Source organism: Narcine bancroftii, chromosome 1 (assembly GCF_036971445.1).
Source record: "Narcine bancroftii isolate sNarBan1 chromosome 1, sNarBan1.hap1, whole genome shotgun sequence".
In the NCBI taxonomy this organism is placed as follows: Eukaryota; Metazoa; Chordata; class Chondrichthyes; order Torpediniformes; family Narcinidae; genus Narcine; species Narcine bancroftii.
Window position 1 is genome coordinate 131,072,150 of NC_091469.1, and position 21,413 is coordinate 131,093,562.

The window sequence follows — 21,413 nt, forward strand, 5'->3', positions numbered from 1 at the left end:
CAATCTGATCTCAGTGTTTTCTGACAGAGGAGTAAAGAATCTCCTTACGGAAACAAATTGTTATTGACTGACAATCCTCTGTTCACCTGACGACATTATGTGACAATTCTGAATATTCAGATCCAGAGCATTGCCAGAAAGACTAAAACCTGCTGTTGGTTAAGAACAAGACTTTGTTCCCCCCATTTTGTTAAGAGAACTACTCCTTTGGTATCAGCGTTCCCACTCCTTGCTTATAATAGTAAATTAGCAGTGCCATTGAAACAGACATGGCATAGAAGACACGACCATATGATAATTTTCAAAACTGTCATCAAGACCACAAACCTTAACCTTCTGAATACTTTGCAGATCTGCATGATCTGCAGCAGTGGGGCACTTCAGGGGTTGTGTGCTCAGCCCACTCCTGTTCACACTACTAACCCATGACTCCATCACCAGATCTAGCTCCAGTGTCAAGTTTGCAGATGGCACAATAGTAGTTGGCTTCATCAGCAATAATGATCCATCGCAACTCAAAGAAGAGGTGTAAAATCTCATGCTATGGTGCGAGAATAAAAACCAGTCTCAATGTGGACAAGATGATAGAGATGATCGTGGACTTTAGGAGGACTAGGAATGACCACCCTCCACTACACATCAATAACTCAGCCGGGAAGAGAGTAGCGAGCACCAAGTTCCTTGGAGTTCACTTAATTAGTGACCTATCATAGACAAAACAACATCTCACTTGTCAGGAAAGCACAACAGTGACTGTACTTCCTGAGAATTCTGAAGCGGGCAAGGCTACCAGCCACCATCAAGTCAACCTTCTTCAGTAGGTTGATTGAGAGTGTCCTGGCCGGCTGCATCACGCTGTGGTATGGTTGCTTGCTCCAGAGAAATGGATTAGAGGTGAATCCACAGAACCATTAGAGTGGCAGAGAGGATCGCTGGGGATTCCTCCCCCTCACCCACTAACAATCGACGTGATCTTCCAGGATCATTCTCTGAAGAGGGCACACAAAATCGTTGAGGTCCCCTTCCACCTCACTCACAGAATCTTCCAGCTACTCCCATGAGGAAGGAGATACAGAGCCAGCATCACCAGGCTAAGAAACAACTTCTTACCACAAGCAGGGAGAAAATGAATGACCAAAGGAACTGTTCACACTAACCATCAGAGACTCTCATATTTACAAAACAATATTTATTTATTCATTTGTATATATTAATACTACTTCTGCATATGTGATGCCTGGTTGTGTGTTTGCATGTTTTACACGAAGGAAAACGCTGTTTTGTCGGATTGTACTTGCGCAATTGGATTATAATAAACTTGACTTGACTGATGCAGCTCAAAGCATCAGAATCAGATTTATTGTCATGAACGAGTCAAGAAATTTGTTGTTTTGCAGCAGCACTCATAGAACCATAGAACACTACACCTTCGCCCCTTCTGTACCAAATTTTTTTTTTTGGCTTGTCCATACCTCTCCCATCCATACACCTGACCAAATTCCTCTTAAATGTTAATGAGCCCGCATTCACCACCTCAGCTGGCAGCTCGTTCCACACTCCCACCATTCTGTTGTAAAGAAGGTTCCCCCTAAACTTTTCTCCTTTCACTCTTAACCCACGTCCTCTGGTTTGTATCTCACCTACCCTCAGTGGAAAAAGCCTATCCACATTTACTCTCTCTATCCCCCTCAGAATTTTAATACTTCTATCAAATCTCCCCTCATTCTTCTATGCTCCAGGGAATAAAGTCCTAATCTCTTTAACCTATCCCTGTAACTCAGCTCCTGAAGTCCGGGCCACATCCTCGTAAATCTTCTGTGTACTCTGTAAGGTAAAACATCATGAGATGGGAATGTGTAGGGAGTTACCCTGTACAGGGCAGTAACAAGAAGGGGAGGTGTCCTTGTACTCCTGTTAGGTAAAACATCATGAGATGGGAATGTACAGGGCTGTAACAAGATGTAAATGCATCCTTGTACTTACAAGATAAGAGAGACATTGATGGATTGAGAGGCAGGAAGCTAGCAGGGAAAGGATAGCAACAGTTTTAGTCATTGGACAAGTAATGATATGATGATGTTCTAAGCACATATCCAAGGGTATAAAAAATCACCATTTTGCTGATAACGGCAGAATGCATTCTCCGACTAACATGTTTAGTCGCAAGTGTTACAATCCGGTAATAAAGAACAAAGAACCCTGATTTCGACTCAGCCTGGTGTTTGTCTCACTCATTCATGAACAAAGCAGACCTAACAACTCTTGCTACCTTATTGATATATTTCCTGTAGTTAGGTGATCAAAACTGCTCCTACTACCCTAAATTTGGCCTAACCAATGTCTTATACAACTTTACTATAATATCCCAGCTCCTATACTCAATACTTTGATTTATGAAGGCCAATGTGCCAAAAGCTCTCTTTACCACCCTATCCACCTGTGATGCCACTTTCAAGGAATTATGTATTCCCAGATCCCTCTGTTCTACCGCACTCCTCAGTGCCCTACCATTCACCATTTATGTCCATCCTTGCTCATAACAGTACTAATCTATATCTTACATTTATCATATTAGTCATTCTATCCCGACAAAATTCAGTCCAAATTTGTTCATCAATTCTTACAGGCAAGTCTGATTCCCATTTCTGTTTGGACTTATGAATTTGGGCCTGGACTTACGCAAGGTGGTTTAGATGAATGTTTGCACACTGATACTGCTGAAAAACAGCGAATTTCGTGACGATAAATTATGATAGTGGGCTTAGGGTGAAAGGAGAAATGTTTCAGGGGAAGCGTGGGGGAGCCTCTTCACTCAAAGGGTGGTGGGCTTGTGGAATGAGCAGCCGGCGAAAGTGGTGGATACAGGCGGATTTCAACATTTAAGAGAAGATTGGATGGTACATGTGTGAGAGGGGTATGGTCCAACTGCAGGTCGATGGGACTATATGGAATAATTATTGGCACAGACTAGATGGGCAGAAGGGCCTGTTTCTGTGCTGTTGTGTTCTATATTTTTAACTAGGGATGAGCAATAAATATTGGTTGATTTTTAAAAAGTAATAAATAAATAATAATAAGTTCAGCTCTCAAATCCTTATGGATTAAATTCTAAATATTAAACAAATGGATTCCACAAAGGTTGATTGAACCCTGCACAATTTCTTTTCCCATCACTTGATGTTAAAATACCTTCTGCTTAAAAGTCATAATTACAGTCATGCCTGCAAAAATCAAAGTGATCATGAATTAAGAACTACTTTGACAGGATTGTCACTGTCCTTCACAATCCTTGCTCACTTGACCTTGCTCACTCCTTTTTTTATGATAAATAAAAAAAATTTATGATAAATAAAAGCACATTTATTGAAGGCCTTTTAATACCTTGGGGTCAAGGATAACTTGTTTCCACTCCAGTTTGTGGGCTTTGAGTTGATTGTATCCTGTGCAAGAAAGCATCAACTTTGCCACAAATGGGACAGATGACAGTTTGGAATGTTATGCATTTCTTTTCCTGCTCGTACATGTGCTCCTGTCATGGACTGCAGGGGCTCAGCGCCATCCCTTACATTTCCTCTTCATGGTCAGGAATCATGTTCAGGGGTCCTCAGGAAATGTGGAGGATGTCATTATTGCTTTTCCAAAGACTTATGGGGGGTTGTAGGTTAATTTGGCCGCAAATTTCTTGGTTTTTTGGGACCGATAGGCCCTGTTACCTTGCTGAATGTCTAAATTTAAAATTCTATTCAGAGATTGCGAACATTCCCAAAGCACTTTCTTTTCCCTGCTGGAAGCACCTTGCTGGAGCTAGGAGTGTATTATTTATTTTGGGAGCTTGCTATCAGGTCTTGCCCCTCCTCATCTCTGTGATAACCCCAGCCCTAAAATCCTTAAATCTCTGCATTCCTGTAATTACAATTATTCAACCACCAGTGACTGAGCTTCCAGCTGTCAAGGACTTGTGGTCTGTTCACCATCTTGTTCTTTGCTTTTAAAGTTACTATCTTCATGGGTTTAATATCCAACATTTCCTTGCATGTTTCAAGGACATTTTGTTTGATAATGCTCTTGCAAAGCTTATCAGAAAGTTACACTGCATTAAAGACACTACATTTATTAGAGGTAGGTGTCACTGGCATAGCCAGTATTTTTGCCAATCATTAAAGCCTCTTGACAGGTACTTTCTTGAACTGTTATTTTTGGAATTCAAAGATTTAGATCCATCATAATGAAAGAAAACTGATCCATTTCCAAATCGTGGAACTATAGGCAGTGGTATTCCCATGTATCTCCAGTGCCAAGTATTCCTGGTGGTGTCAGTCATGGGTTCAGAAGGTGTTGACTTGAGTAGTGTTGGTAGGTCTGGGCACTGGTAGATGGGACATACTGTCGCCATGGTACAGCATTGAAGGCAGTGAATGTCTATCATGGTGCATGGGTACCCATCTGACATGCTGCCTTATTCTAGCAAGAAGCTCTTTAAATTTTTTTTTAACTTTAAATTTTAAGGTTTTTTTTTAAAAAAAGACATAGAGGACAGAAACAGGCCATTTCAGCCCAAGAGTCTGTGCCACCCAATTAAACGACAACCGGGGGTCAAGTGATGCAGTGGAGAGAGTAGTTGGGTTCCTTAGTGCTCCAGCATGAATGTGAATATAAACGTAGAAAAAAAACTGGTAAAATAGCAAGAAAGTGGGGTAAAAAGTGCCAGGTAGAAGAATTAAAGCCAGAAGAATGGGAAAGAAGGAAAAAAAAGATTCTGAAACAAAAAAAATGGCCAAAACATCTAACAACTGGCAGGAGAGCCAACCTCGTTGTGAGGGGAATGGTGGGAAGCAAGAGACGAAAACCAATGTCCTAACTGGAGGACCCTTGGGCTTGGAAGGCAGCGGGACCTGTTCCGTGGTGGATCCAGGCACCGATGTGGTTATCTTGAAGATGGAGTCAGTGCCAAAGCGTCAAGTCGAGCCTCGGGGTTTGCAACAGGTAAGGACAGGGAGCGGCAGTGAAGAGGAGGCCGTGCCTCTAACCCCTGTGGTGCGAAGGAGCAGGTGAAGCAGCGGCAACAGCGGAAAGGGATAGCCCCAATGACAGAAGGATGGTCAGCGACAGCAGCGGTGATGGTGGAAACAGCCCTGAAGATAACCCCTTGCGACGGCCCTGTGGCAGCGAAAGTTCTGGAACCTGCTCGAAACTCCCAGGGGAGAAAAAGAAGACAGTGGAGTCACAACCCACTCCACAGGTGGACGGGTCACTGAAACCACCCCCTAGGATCCCTGAGGGAACAGGTATGAGCAGACAGGCCAACCGGGAAGAAAGCGCAAGCATCGTGGCAAGAGAAAATATGCCCGCGCCTCTAGGTGAACCCCACATGCGGAGGGGAAAGATGGCCGAGGGTGCCACCAACGCTGAGATCAACCGAAGCGCCAAGGAAAGCTTGTTTCCAAAGAACAACTTAACTTCACTTGAGGAGAGGGATGAATTCTGGGCGCACCGGTAATCCTCCAGCAACGGTGGGGGAGATTCCGACCTAGCGGTGATGGTGTCAGGCAGCAGTAGCGTGGATGAAATGTACAATCTGACCGTGCAGATAGACAGGGGGGAAAAAACGGAGCAGAGAGGAAAAGAAGGACTGAAGTCTTTTATGAAAAACATTACAGTGATGATGGAAAGAGTAATAGAGGCTTCAAAAAGCAGAATTAAAAAAGTTTTAAGAGACCTGTCATTGGAGCTGGGAGAAGTTAGGAAAGCTATGGGAGAATTATCAGGAAAGGTAACTATTGTAGAAAAAAGAGTGGAAAGAATGGAAGGTAGCATGGAGAGATTGAAAAATGATAGGGAAACCTGGGCAAGGGAGAAAGAAAAAAATATGGGACAGACTAAACTCCCTTGAGAATGTTAGGAAAAGAAATAGCATAAAAATTGTGGGAGTGAAAGAGGAGCTAGAAGGGAGAGAGCCAATAGCATTCTTTAGGGAGTGGATCCCAAAAATATTGGGAAGGGACAGAGTGGGGGGTGGGGCTTTCAAATAGAAAGGGTCAATCGCTCTACCCTTCCAATGCAGGGTCTGGGACAGAAACCCCAGTCTGTCCTGATTAGATTGGCTATTTTTCAGGAGAAGGAAAAAAAATCCTTACGGGCAACAGCCCTGAGAGCAAGGGAGAGGGGTGGCCCTGTGGAGTATGAAGGGAGCAAAGTCCTCTTCTCTCTTGATGTCACCACGATGCACCTTAAAAGACGTAAGGCATTTGATCCAGTTAGGAAAATATTAAGGCAAAAAGGAATTGGATCAACTTTATTGTATCCAGCAACCCTGAAAAAATTTCTGACAACAGAGGGAAGGAAATTTTTCATTGAGGCCACAGAGGCACTGAAATATGCTAATACTTTGCCCCCAGTGGGAAGAGTGGTAAGGGTCACATATTATTTGTCCGGATTCTTTTTTAACTTTTAAGGACTTGTTTTATACTTGGCCGGCAGGACCAAAAGAAAATGCACTATGGATTGGGGAAGAGGAAAGTATCCAGTGAGAGAGGTATGGGAGGGCAGTCAAAAGAAAAAAAGCTGGGGAAATGGATGAAACAATCAAGTTCTTGAACTTCAATGTTAATGGCTTAAATGGAGAGGTGAAAAGAGACCCACCTTACAAATAGTGAATATCAAAAATTTAAAAGAGCCTGGGTGGGACAAGTAATAGTGTCCTCCTTCAGCTCCAAGGCAAGGGGAGTAGCTATTTTAATAGGGAAAAAAAATGACTCAGTATAATTTGAAAGTACGGATATAGACCCTTCAGGCAGATTCGTAATGGTACACTGTCAAATATATTCCGAATTCTGGATACTCTCTTATGTATATGCCCCTAATTTTGATGTTGAAGAATTTATAGAAAATGTCTTCTTGGAATTGACAGGTGGAAAAGTGTCTTAATTGGAGGGAACTTCAACTTTTGCCTGGATCCGGCAATGGTAAATCAGCCAAGAAAGTGACAAAAGCTAGGGTGGCAAAAGCAACTCTAACTTTCATGAAAAAGAGTTAAATCTGGTAGATGCTCGGAGACTACGGCATCCAAGGGAGAGCGATTATTCCTTCTACTCAAAACAGCATGACTCTTACACTTGTTTCTTGCCTCGGCTCAGATGGAGAGTAGAATTGTAGAAACTGAATATAGGGCTACGCTACTATCAGATCATTCGCCTTTGACTCTAACTATTGTCACACCAGATAAACAAGCCACGACATACAGATGGCACCTTAATCCATTGCTATTGGAAAAAAAAACGGAGTTTTGCAGTTATATTAGAGCTCAAATAGAAATGTTCTGCAAAACTAACTGTGCCTCCACTGCCAATAAATTTTTGCTATGGGTTACATTAAAATCCTTTCTGAGAAGACAAATAATTGGATATACTAAAAATGTTAAAAGAGAGTACATCAGGGAGGCCAATTAATTGGAACAAAAGATAATTCAATTGGAAAAGGACTACGAAAGTTCAGGCTCTGAGGGAACGTATAAAACATCAATAAATAAAATACTCAAGTACAACATTTTGCAAACATACAAAATGGAAAAAGCAATATTAAGATTGAAGCAAAGGTGCTATGAGGTGGGGGAAAGAGCCCATAAGATATTGTCCTGGCAGCTGAGGGCAGAGGAATCCGCAAGAACAATCAACACAATTCAAAGAGGGCCAGACAAGATTTTTTATAAATCAAGAGAAATAAATGAAGCATTTAGACAGTCTAATCTGAGTCGAAGTGGGATTTGGACAAAATGGAAGAAATCTTGTCCAACCTGGAATTGTCCATCTGAGGAGCGAGAGCAGTTAGATAACCCCTTCTCGGAGGAAGAAATAATAAAAGCACTGAGCTCTCCATAGCCCAACAGATTTCCAGAGGAGGATAGGTTCCCTCCTGAATTCTATTTAGAATTCAGGGACCTATTAATGTCACTATTTACGGATGTGGCGAAATAGGTGGCTGACTCCCATACCCTCCCATAGTCTTTTTCGGTTGTAATAATTACGGTAATTCCTAAAGAGGATAGGGACCCACTAAAGCGGTCCTCCTATAGACCAATCTCACTTTTGAACACTGACTACAAAATAATAGCTAAAGCTTTTGCAAATAGACTGGGTCGGTATTTGCTAAAACTAATAAATCCAGATCAGGTGCGGTCCATGCAGAGAAGACAATGGACAGACAATATAAGTAGGTTACTTAATATAATACACCTGGCATAATCAAGGGCAGATCCAAGAATAGCCGCATCACTTGATGCTGAGAAAGCCTTTGATAGAATGGAATGGGACTTTTTGGTGAAAGTGCTAGAGAAATTTGGATTTGGACATTCATTCATAAATTGGGTTAAAGCATTGTACAATAAACCCAAGGCCAAAGTTATCACTAATGGGCAGGCATCTTCAGCTTTCCTATTGACCAGATCTAGAAGACAGGGTTGTCCACTTTCCCCTGCTCTACTGGCATTGATGATTGAACCGTTAGCAGAAGCCACTCACCAGGATCCAGGCATTAAAGCATATAGAGTGGGCCAGGAAGAACACAAAATTAATCTGTTCGCAGATGATGTTTTGATATATTTGACCCTACAGGGTCATTGGCCAAGATGCGGACTACACTGGAGGACTATGGCAAAATTTCAGGATATAAAATTATTCATGATAAGAGTGAAATAATGCCACTAATGAACAGAGAGTACAAGAAATATCAACAGGAAAGCAAGTTTAAGTGGCTACAAAAGGGGATGAAATATTTAGGAATATGGATAGATAAAAATTTATAAAATTTATATGAATTATCTCCCCCTACTTGGAAACATCGAGGAGCACTTACTCAAATTGATAGGCAGGGTTACATGCATTAAAATGAAAATGATGCCAAAGTTACAATACCTCTTCCAATCTTTGCCCATACTGCTGCCCCAGAGTTCTTCAAAACACTTGGCGGATGTGTCAGACAATTCTTGTGGAAGAACAAAGTAGCTAGGGTCTCCATGGACAAATTGACCTGGGATTATAGCCTGAGAGGAATGAGGCTCCTGGATTTTAAGAAATATTATTGGGCAGCCCAGACGAGGTTTATCACCTCGTTCTTTGAGTTTACCCTCCTGGACACAAATTGGTCTACATACAGTAGGGAAGGAAATAGCAGGAGACATTATTTACAAATGGGATACTAATAAAGCAAAAAACAGACAACCTGTTATTAAAGCACTTAATTCGAACGTGGCAAAAAAATCAACAGATTATTGGGTTAAAAATATGGTTTTTCCATAAAACACCCCTAACCCAGAATAAATTAATCCCTATGACTATGGGTAATAAGATCCTGGACACCTGGTGCCAGAAAGAGATCAGGTGTGCCAAGGACTGCTATGAACAGGGGCAGCTTATGTCATTTGAACAACTAAAAAATAAATTCGACTTATCAAACAAGACATTCTTCTGCTAGCTTCAACTAAGATATTTTTGAAGGACAAATTATGTCCATCTTTGGCCCTGTGGTGGCTCTAATTCAAAGGGGGAAAATCACACATAAATTTATTTCAGCGAATGTATCTCCTGTTCCAAAATGAGAGCCCGAAACCAGGTCTCCATAAGGTGAGTCAAAGATTGGAGTCGGATTTGTGAACAACAATTCCTAAACGATGCTGCTCCGACCTTTGCCGGGACAGCATGAAGGCTATTATTAACGCCAGATATAGACTGATGTAATACAACTTTTTACACCAGTTATATCTCAAGCCGCAAAGATTACACAAGGTCAAACCTGAAATCTCAGACTTGTGTTTTAGATGAGGCGTAGAGGCAGGAACTTTAGTGCATGCAATGTGGCTATGCGCCAGGGTGAGACCCTTTTTGGGTAGAATTAGGGGACATTATGACAAAAAACATCAGAGGTGTGGAATATCCACAGGATACAGCTTTGTCCCTGCTGGGGATATTATGGACGCGAGTCCAAAATTGTCTAAACATCAAATACAATTTGTGAAGGTCGCCTTGGTGGTGGCCAGGAAATGCATAATGGTTACCTGACTCTCAGTTAAGCACACCGAGATGGAACATGGAGATGCAGAGCTGTGTTTCCCTGGAAAAAACTACTTACAACTTAAGGGGGAGATATGGTACATTTGTTGAGGTGTGGCAGCCATACGTGCGGCATGTCAAAACGCAGGTGTAATTAGCCTCCCCAGAGCCTTTCTCAACAGGAACAATTGGATCTCAAAAGCCCTGAAACAGTGAGAATGAGGAGACAACTTGGAAATCCTGCCGGCTCACCCTCCCTTTTTTTCCCCCTCTTTCTTTCCTTCTTTGTATATTAGTATTACTATTTTTAATAATTTATTTTTATGTTTTTGCTTGGGTTGAAATGGGAGGGAGGGCAAATGACAGGGGGTAGGGAAGGATCGGGGGATGGGGGAGAAGGGAGGGCTCTGCAACCAAAGATCTGTAAAAGGGGAGCATTGTTCCCCTATAACACTTGGTTAATAAGAGTCTGTAAAACTATAAATAACATTTTCAAAAAAAGAAACTACAATCCCCGGTACATTTCGAACAGTGGGAGGAAACCGGAGCCCCCGGGGAAAACCCATGCAGACACGGGGAGAATGTACAAACTCCTTACAGACAGCGTGTAGCGTCTGCTATGGCACCGCTACGGAATAGAAACATCGACATGGTGAGAGGGTGAACCAGTAACTGACTTTATTATTTGAATTGCTCGCACAGGGGAAAACCCACTTCCGGTGATTTGTGAACCGGCTTCTGGAAGTGACGTCAGTGTGTCACGGCATCACTCCCTGGCCAGCGGTGCGCCACCCAGAAGAGGGAATTCCCCTGAGCAACACGTAGTTTCGACCACGGGCTTCTCGGAAGGGAAGGGGGACCCCGCGCCATTTTGATTCGGACAACTAGGGTGGTGATTCAGCCTCTCTAGCCGCACGGTCGATCAGCCCACTACAAGTGAAGGATTTGAACCCCAGTCACGATCACTGGCGCTGTAAAAAGCATTGGCTTAGCAGTTAGTGCCATCATGCTGGATTTTCATCCTTGCAAGTGACAAGCATTCACTACATTTTGATACATTTTTAACTCTGTACATTTCGGCTGGATCACACAAAGTTTGTTTAGTCATCAGGTTAATTTGTTCACTCTGGTACAGCCAATGAGAGCAATTCGATGTTTCTAACATGCTGGAAGGTTCCAATGACTCATCAACCATCATTTCAATTTAATTCATGGTTTTATTTAAGTGCTTTTCAGGTCGTTAGACTGAGCTATTGGCAAAAACAAAGCAGCTTTCAATCCATTCTTTGAATTGGTGACGTATCTGAATGTCATCGTGCTTAGCTTTTTCAAAATAAGTAAGGAATAGTGAATACAAGAATGACAGGCAAATACAGTGATCAAAGTGGCATCATTACCATTGTAAAAATGAGTTATGGAAAATTATAGAAGAGAATAATGAGCATCAGGTAGTGGGTGAATGAGCATCCTACCACAAAATGATCCACTCAGGCAACCATGAATCAGCTATGTGCAGGTCAATTCCAGTGGGGATAAAATAATAGGCATCATATCTGCCTTCTCCACTCCTTTGGAAATAAACCCAGCCTATTCAACCTGCCCTCATAACTTAAAAGGCATGTAGGTTCTTCTCTGGTTAGTCTTTAGAAAATTCATACCTTCGTACTCATCATCTGCCCAATTTATCAACTGATCAACATCATTCTGCATCGTAAGATCATCTTCCTCATAATTAACTCTACCACCAATTTGCAGATCACCTGTGAATTTGCTAATCTTCCCTCTGATAGTCATATCCATATTGTGAAGGTGCATACAACAGATAGAAAGGATCCCTGCAGTACACCACTGGTGGGAAGTTTCCAATCACAAGAATCAACTTCCACCCTATCCTATTCCCAAGCAAAATTTAAGTTTTTGAATTCAATTTGCCAACTTGCCTTGGACCCCATGGACTCTTCAACTGTTGAACCAGTTTCCCAAATTGAAGCTTACCAAAGGCCTTACTCAAGTCGATATCACCTCATTTTTAAAAAACACTTGTCCACCATTCAAAAAAAAAGTCAAATCAGTCAGGCAGAATACCCGATAAAGATGGTCAAAATGGCTTTAATCAATCCTTACCTTTCAACGTGCCAATTAAGACTGAGAATTTTTACAGTACCTTGAAGAAACAAGAGACTGTAGATGATGAAATCTGGAGTAAACCACAAACTGGTAAAGCAACTCAGTGAGTCCCAACTCCTGCTGCAGGGTCTTGACATTGGCATTCCTTATCTCCCCCAACCCCCCCCCCACAGATGCAGATCAACACAGAGTCCCTCCAGCAGTTTATCTTTTCTTTCCCGCACCCCCACCCCCCCCCCCCCCCCCATAGCTTTCCTTGCAGTGTGCTTGGTTCCATTAGGTCTACAGATCATTCCATTGCAGTTTGAAACTTGTTGGAGATGAGTTACATCAGCACCATCAAGTCCTCTTTTCAGACATGGGTGATAAATAAGGAAACTGTGACTGAAGGTCTTCTATGTCAAGTTTTAGATTATCATTAGGGACATTTTCTCCAAGAACTGACGAGTTACAGGCTTCAAGATGAAGTAGACTAGCTGGCAAAATGAACATGAAAGATTAAGTTCAGCGTGAACTTTGGGAGGAGTACAGCACAAGTAAAAAGGGACAATATAGTAGCATGATCTTGAAAAGGGTGAGTGAATACATTTGAGCAGTAAAGGGAGTGACTTGCAAAGACAGGTACACCAAGCAGCAGTGAAAAGACAGAAGCTTTGGAGAAACCATGCGGGTCTCGCAGGATTTGGAAGCAAGAGGCCAAGAAGGACACATGGCTGTGGAAGAGAGGCTGGGCGAGTAGTAGAGCTTGAGTGCAGCAGGGGGAGCAGAGGGGGAGCAATGAGAGAGAACTCCCTTCGAAGAGAGGAGAACTTCTTCAGGGCGAGCATCCCTCAAGGAGATTTTGCAGTGGACCAATCAAATGGAATGAAACACAAAAGCTTGCAGATGCTGTGATGGGAGTAAAAACACAGTGCGGGAGGAACTAAATGGAGTGAAACGCGAGTGGAATCGCATAGTTGTCATGGTTGATTATACATGGGAGTTGAAGCTTTGCATGGAATACAATTGCAAGATTTTGCTCAGGACAAAGATAGAGCAAGTGACGTCAGTGTGTCACGGCATCACTCCCTGGCCAGAGGCTGAAATTCTGCTCTGCAGCCACTATTACATCAAACTTCTACAGGAGCTCTATCCTGAGCATCCTGGCTGGCTGCATCATGGTGTGGTTGGGTTGCTGCAGAGACACAGATTGGAAGTCAATCCACGGGACCAAAAGATTGGCAGAGAGGATGACTGGAGACACCCTCCCACCCACCGGAGTTGTTGTCTGAAGAGGGCGGGCAAAATTATTGAGGGCCCATTCCACCCTGCACACAGCATCTTTCAGTTACTGCCTTCGGGAAAGATACAGGAGTATCAAAGCCAGCACCACTAGGATGAGGAACAGCTTCTTCACACAGTCAGAGAGAATGCTGAATGACCAAAGGAACTGCTCACACTAACCATCCAAGGCTCATATTCATGAAGCAATATTTATTTATTTATTTTCATTCACTGTATTTGTATTGTTTGTTTGCATGTGTGTTAGATCTGGTTTTGTGTTTGCATGTTTGGCACCAAAGCTGGACAATGATGTTGGTTGGATGTACTTGTACAATCGGATGACAATAAACTTCACTTTGAACAAAGATCCTGAGCTTTATGAGCATTTGCAGAAGTTGCAAGATTTTCTTTCAAGTTAGCAACATGACTAAAAATTGAAGTTATCAAGATAACCACATTGCCACATGAAGACACCATTTTTAGTTCCGTTAAATATTTATAATAATTTTGCTCCTCCAGGTGCTGACTAAATCATGTCTCCCTTCCCATCATGCTTTTCATTTCAGAACTTTCACTTCCTCAGCCTCCACTTGTAAATACAGCAACATGACTTTTTAATTTGAAATAGCTAGATTATATGACACATCTACAAAATTAGATAAATAGTCACAGAATCTTAGAGTTCTGCAGCACAAAAAAAAACAGCCTCATTTGCCTGCATTCTGCCCAAAATACTCTTAACTGTTCCCATACAGGCACCTGTATTTTGAACATTATAATGTCTTTTGAACATTATAATCTTCCCCACCTACTAGAAGATCATTCCCTCAATATACCCACTTTCCTCTGAATGAAAGTGCTCTTCAGGTCCCCTTTAAAGTTTTCCTCTCTCACATCAAGTCTATGCCCTATAGTTTTATATTCCCCTACTCTTGGAATATCTACATTCCTCATAATTTTATAAACCTCTATGAGGATTTTCAAAACCCCCCCCCCCCCCTTTCTTAGCCTTCCATACTCCAGGGAGAGAAGCCCCAACCTACCGAGCCTCTCCTATCAATCCATCAGTCCAAACAACATTCTAGTGAATCTTTACTGCACCCTTTACAGTTCAATTATATATTTCCTACAGCTGGGTGACCAAAACTGCATATAACACTCCATGTAATCTCACCAATGTCTTACACAGTTGCAACATTATGTTCCAGGTCCTGTACTCAACATCCTGACCAATGAAGGACAGCTTGGCAAATATTCTCTTCCTCACCTGGTCTACCTACGCCACCACATTCATGGAATTATGTACCTATACCATCCCCAAGTCTCCTTGGTCTACAACTCTTCCCCATGGCCCTCCAATTCACTGTGCAAGTCTTGACTTAGTTTAACCAACCAAAGTGCAATAACTTGACCTTGTCCAGATAAATTTTATGTGCTATTCTTTTTTTTAATGAGGATGATAGAAGAAGGGGCAGTGAAGTTCACATAAAGCTATTGCAACTCCAGCGACCTGGGTTTGAATCCCGTGCTGTCTGCAAGGAGTTTGTGCATTCTCCTCGTGACGGTGTGGTTTCCTGCTGATGCTCCAGTTTCCTCCCACCCTTCAAAATGTATGGGGGTTGTAGGTTAATTGGGGTATTTAGGTGTCACGGGTTCATAGGCTCGAAGAGGCTGTTACCATGTTGTACGTCTAAATTTAAAAAGAATGATAAAGAAAAAAATTTTTCACTGCACCACCATTTTTTGTGTCACCTACAAAATAAGCACTGGATGAGATTTTAAAAAGATTAACAAGTGACAAATCACAAAAACAGACATTTAGCAATAGAGACCCAAGAGAGACTATAGATACTGGAGGAATCTGAAGCATGAACAATGTGTGGGAGAAAAACAGTGATCAATATTTTGGGTTGGAAACCTTTATTGGTCTTGATGAAAAGTTCCATTCTTTCTGCTCAACCTGAAGCTAATAAAAACAATGTTATACAAATATTTTAATATCCCGTAAAATGCACAATCACATCCTTTGGGTGCAGATGTAAAATGTGATTCTTCGAACTTAAAACACATGAAAATAATTTTCCTTAAATTATTTTTGAGGAAATTAAAAAGATAGATTAAAAAAATAGAGAATCAATATATGTTTGCCCTTTTAAAAAAAAATCTGGATGTGGATCTCATTTGCAAAGCTTGCTCCTGGTTGCCTCAAGTATGGAACGGTAGCAATTTTAAACCTACCAACAGCAGTTCTGGAAACATTTCATCTACAAGCCAAGAAGCACATGGCTGTGGAAATGGTATCACACATACTAGACATGTTTCGCAGTCAGTGGGATCCTCCCAATAGTGAACAATTTCTTTTTTTTTTACAGTAATCCAAAAATTGTTACTGAGATCATCTTTTTATTATATACATATACACACATACATCTGGGTGTGTGTATGTTATGTGCATGTGTATAAACATTTATGTGAATGTACACACACACATTTATATAATATAATATAAATAAATATACACACACACACTTTGGTCCTCTGGATTATTCCCTGGACTCCAGGCCAAATAATTTCTCTATAATTATAATCACAACTATGTACCATTGATGAACTTAACCATTCATTATACATGCTGTCATACATCGAAGCACAAGAAAAACAGATTGGTGCTACCAAGTCTCAGATACTTGGAGAAGAGTATTACCAAACATAAGCATGACTTACTGTGAAGTACAGAGAAGACTGGATTTTCAAAACATACTTGTCACTAAATGCAACAAATTGATTTACATTTAATCCTGAAGCAGTGGCAGGGATCTTACAAAGTCCATTGCCTCCCTTGGATCCTTAATAAAAAAAAACTTTCTTTGCCTTCCTAGTTCATCTTTAGCTTCCCCCCCCCCACCCACCACCACCAATAACTAAGCTAATGGCGCCAATCCCCCCGTCACATAGGCACTATTTTACCGCGATACACCACTTCCCCACCTCCCCACCGACAAGATTTACCGGGATTGTTGTCTGAAGAAGGCACGTAAAATTGTTGAAGACCACTACCATCTTTCAGCTATTCCTGTCAGGAAAGATCAGGATCAGAACCAGCACCACCAGGCAGAGGAACAGCTTCTTCCCACAGGCAGCGAGAATGCTGAACAATCAAAGGAACTGTTCACACTAACCCTCTGAGACTCGTGTATTTACAAAACAATATATTTATGTATTTATTTATTTAAACGAATACTTGTCCTGCACAGGTACTGTTGGTCTGCACATGTGTTATGTCTGGTGTGCATCTCAGTGTTTTGCACCAAGGACCAGAGAACACGGTTTCATCAGGTTGTATTTGTGCATTCGTCTGATAATAAACTTGACTAAATTTTAAATTTAAACATACAGCAGAGTGTAACAGGCCATTCTGGTCCATGAGCTTGTGCCCTCCAAATACACCAATTAACATCCAACTCCCGTATGTTTTTGAAGTGTGGGAATAAATCAGAACACCCGAGGAAACCTACATAGACAGGAGAAAACATGCAAATTCCTTACAGACAGCGTCAGATTGGAGCCGAGGTTGCTGGTACTGTAACAATATTGTGCTACACAAATCTGGCCCAACAATCCTCTCCCAACCTTTCTATAATCGATAACGGTTGATATGCTGGTGAATTATCCTCTGCATTCTCTTAGATGATCACATTTCTTTCTACCGTGTAACTACAGTATATTGCACACACCATTTCAGCTGATCAATGTTTTATAAAACTGAACCATAAATTCGCTACTCTTGTATTCCATGTCCTAGTTAATGAAGGTAAGTACTTGTTCTTCTTCACTTTTCTACACAAGCTGCCACATTCAGGAATCCCTGAACTTGCACACCAAGGTCCTTCTATTCTTCTACACTTCATGGAACAGCAACTTCCAAACAGTAAAGGTCCTGGCACAAATTCCCATGGTATACAAGAGTCTTAAGGATCCAATCTCAAAACAACTCTGCACCTCCCGTTTTTAGCTATTTTTTCATCTCAAACTCCCGATGAGACCTTGCCAACGGTCTTGGTGAAATCCATGTGGACTACATCATTCGCAATGAATGACTTCATCAATACATTTTGCTATCTCCTTGAAAGATTTAATCAAATTGATGAAGCAGGATGCCCCCTTGCAAACCCAACCTGACTACCACTTTTCCCTCATTCTCCCCTGCCTACCACTCACACCCAGCCCTTTCTTCATAATTCCCATCTGGCCACCATTCTTCCCTCACGTGGTTTTATTCATCTTATTTCTTCAGCAGCTGTCTCCACCTTCACCTTTCCCCTCCCCAGCTCCATCTGCCTTCCCTCCAGGCTGTTGTTTCCACTTATCATTCTCCTGTCTCTGTCACCTAACTTGACCCCCTCCTGCTCCCCACCTGACTCATTTTTCACCCTCCTTTGGTTCACTTATCACCTTGTGACCCCTCTCATCTCTCAACCCTGATTCAGGGTTTTGAGTAGAAACACCAGATGCTCATTAGAACCATAGAAAACTATGCACAGAAACAGGTCTCTTCAGGCCTTCTAGTCTGTGCTGAACCATTTTGTTTTGCTAAGTCCAACTGACGCGCCCAATCCATAGCCCTCCATACCTCTCCCATCCATGCAACTGTCCAAATTCATCTTAAATGTTCAAATTGAGGCCACCTTTAACACTGAGTTAGAATTTAAAACAATTTAACATGGAATTCGCTCACATTCCTGAATGATGAGAATTGTACCATAGCTGCTTTCAGTTCAGCTAATGATTTTGCAGGTTATCCTTGCTCAAAAACCAGAACGAATTGCAGGCACCTGTATTTATTTCTGACAAAAAGGGTCAGGTATTTCTTCGTTCTTCTTGGTTTGCTGCCTGACCCATTGAGTTTGTTTTCTGCTCCAGATTCCAGTGTCTTCACTGATCAATCCCTGCCTTTCCAAATATATACATTAATAATGTCTATCAGAACTTTTCCATCAACTTCCCTGTCATAGCGATAAAGAGGGATCAGTTTAACTTAAGATGTTTACTCTATAGCCAAGAGCTTTCACTACTAAAATACTTGAACAGGCACATAGATCTTAATTAAATGCAGAGTAGGAATCTCAACTTGCAAGCCCAACTTGCAACAACCTCATCTTAGATCGCTGTCCACATGCATAGATGTGGAACACTGAAGAACGAGGATGGGATCAAATCCTTCTGTTTTAAACAGTTCACACCATCAATAAGGCATACATACAAAATAACAAGCAAGGACAAAAATAGATTCCAAGTGTCCTCATTACAATTTCTAAAGCAATTTTAACTTTTCTATCCACCAAGTTTTTAAAGACAAAATCTAATTGTCAGCTTACATGTAAGATGTTCATTTAAGTTCATTTAATGACATAAAACACATCTTTTGGTTTTCATGGAAAAAGCAGTATGAACTAACAATCTAAATTTAAGTTTCATTTTTTAAAAAAAACAGGCAAATTAAAAATATATGAACAGAGTGAAGGAGGGCAAAATGTCTGTTGGTTTTCAAACAGCTATCATTGGTATGAGATTATAATTCTACAAATTTTGGGGAGGAAATTGACATTTCAGAATGCAATTGGCTCAATAATACTTAGAAGTGAAAAATAACATTTATACCACATAGTGATGAATAATTATTTGTGTGGCAGTTTAACAAACCTGAGGTATACCTGGCCTGAAAAACCTTGTACCAAAATCTGTAAATACCAGGGCCTATACAATTTATCCTTTTAATTAGTATCTGGGCTACAGTCAATGTCCTTTGCTCTGCACTAATGGATCACTCTCAGTAAATATAGGTTTTCTACTAGCTGGATTACATACAAAATCATTTTTGCTGCACCTATACAGGTGACAACAAACTTGAACTTGATTTCTACCTAGTGAAAAGCACAGAATGGTCAACTTCTAAAATTAATGTGAAGCACTAATAAATTATTTCATTATCATGTTATTTTTCTTTGAATAAACAAAGATAACTTCCTCAAAATGTTCAAGTTTGTGAAACTAGCAGATTGGCTTAGAACTCAAATGCCCTAAGTGACCAATTACAAAGGTAACTATTTGGCTATTGCAAAGGAATAAATTTTTAAAACAAACAATAGAGGATTTATTTTGATCGACACTACAAACAGCTGGCCCATTTCTATACCAATTACATTTTAATGCTTCTAGATAACAATTCCAGGCATCAATTGAGTGGTACATTTATAATGTACAACTGAGGATTTATAGAAATTCCTGCAACTTATTTATCTATTCATTTTCTTTTCATCCTCTCAGATCTGCTGAAGTCAAACGTACCTTCTTTCAATGCTTTATCCATATTGTGTGAAAGAACAACTCTTCGTGTAGGCACAGGATCTGATGAAGTGCTTGACAAGCGGCCCTGAAATTGAATATTTCAACATTATGAACGTGATGAGTTTGAACAAGTGACTAAGTGGTAGTGTTGAGTGGAAGATGGGATTTAAGTTTACAGAATTTTAATGGAAATCAACAGAATGAACTAAGGATGTCAAATTTATTTGGTGACATTACTGAGATTTTGATTACTGGACATCCAACACATCTGCCACATGGTATGCCATATTCCTGCACCAATAGAAAAGTCATTTGTTATTTCAGACAGCTTCCCCCCCAAAAACCATTTTATTTCACAATTAATTAATGAAACAGTTTAAAAATAATGAATGCTGTGTTTATTCTTCAAGATTATTTGTGACATTGATGTGGAAAATAATCACAGTTCCCCATGACTCAAACATGTCTAGAAGGCTGAATTTTATCATTCATCATTTTCTGGTAGACAACAGTGCCTGAGTTTTATTTTAGCTACCATTTGCTTTTTGATCAAAAGAAGTCCTTTAAGATCATACTTGTAACGTATTCCTCAAAGGAATTTTTTTTTAATTCTCGTGTCTGACGTCGGTTTTGAACTACCATTCAGAAGACGCTGTTTCAGAAGAATGCTGATAAAAATTTTATTGTTAAAATATAGATTGAGATAGAATCCAAAGGACAGCACATTGTGTTAGATTTCAATCATAAATATGTCAAAACACCAAAGACTGAGTTAGTCAATTAATAGGCCATAGATGTCAAGCCATTCTGTTCACTTAGATCAGGGGTGGCCAACCTTTTAATTTTTAATTTAGACATACAGCACAATAAATCAGGCTATTTCGGCCCACGAGTCCATACTGGGGTTGTAGATTAATTGCATGGCACGGACTCGTGGGCCGAAATGGCCTGTAACTGTGCTGTATGTCTAAATTAAAAATTAAAAGTTTGGCCACCCCTGATGTCTTAGATTATTTCAATAAGCACAATTATGAAATTACCTTCCTTATTCAACTGACAAGTCATAATTTTCTTAGACAAAGGAATAAAAGTTGACCTCAAAATTTGAAATTCAAACAGACAACTTCCTACAAAATACTTAATATTATTAATGCAGCTCAATTTTTGTTCATATACTGTGCCTTCCATAATATTTAGGACAAAGACACTTTTTTCCTTTATCTGCTCCTGTGCTCCACAGTTTTACATTTATAAATCAAACACATTGCATGTTGATAAAGTGCACCTTCCAGATTTTATTCAAAGTTATTTGTATACTTTTTGGTTTGACCATGTTAAAAATTACAACACTTTTCAAATACATAACCCCTCATTTCAGAGATTGTCTGGGATATTTGGCTTCACAGGTATGTTTAATTGCTTCATTGGTGCAGATCCAAGAGAGCTAGGCATGATTCAAAGCTTTTGATCACCTTTGGACTCTGTAGTTGCCATTTTTCTACACAAAGACCAGAGTTGTGCCAGTGAAAGTCAAAGAAGCTATTATGAGACTGAGAAACAAGAAGAATAAGAGATATCACCCAAACTTTAGGATCAACAGTTTGTAACATCATTAAGAAGAAAGAGAGTGCTGGTGAG

General features: G+C 40.6%; 1 protein-coding gene across 6 annotated transcripts in view; it reads right to left on the bottom strand.

Annotated features, from left to right (window-relative positions):
• Positions 1-21,413, bottom strand: part of snx25 (sorting nexin 25) — a 367,103-nt gene that overhangs the window by 304,718 nt on the left and 40,972 nt on the right. For 4 of the 6 annotated variants that reach the window (XM_069939646.1, XM_069939613.1, XM_069939628.1 and 1 more), the window contains exon 2: positions 19,776-19,860. The exons of 1 other annotated variant lie outside the window; for it this stretch is intronic. In XM_069939646.1, the coding sequence (XP_069795747.1) occupies positions 19,776-19,860 (85 nt within the window). Of the gene's footprint in view, positions 1-19,775; positions 19,862-21,413 lie in introns of those variants that run through there. One more of the 6 variants, XM_069939656.1, reaches the window with a different exon arrangement.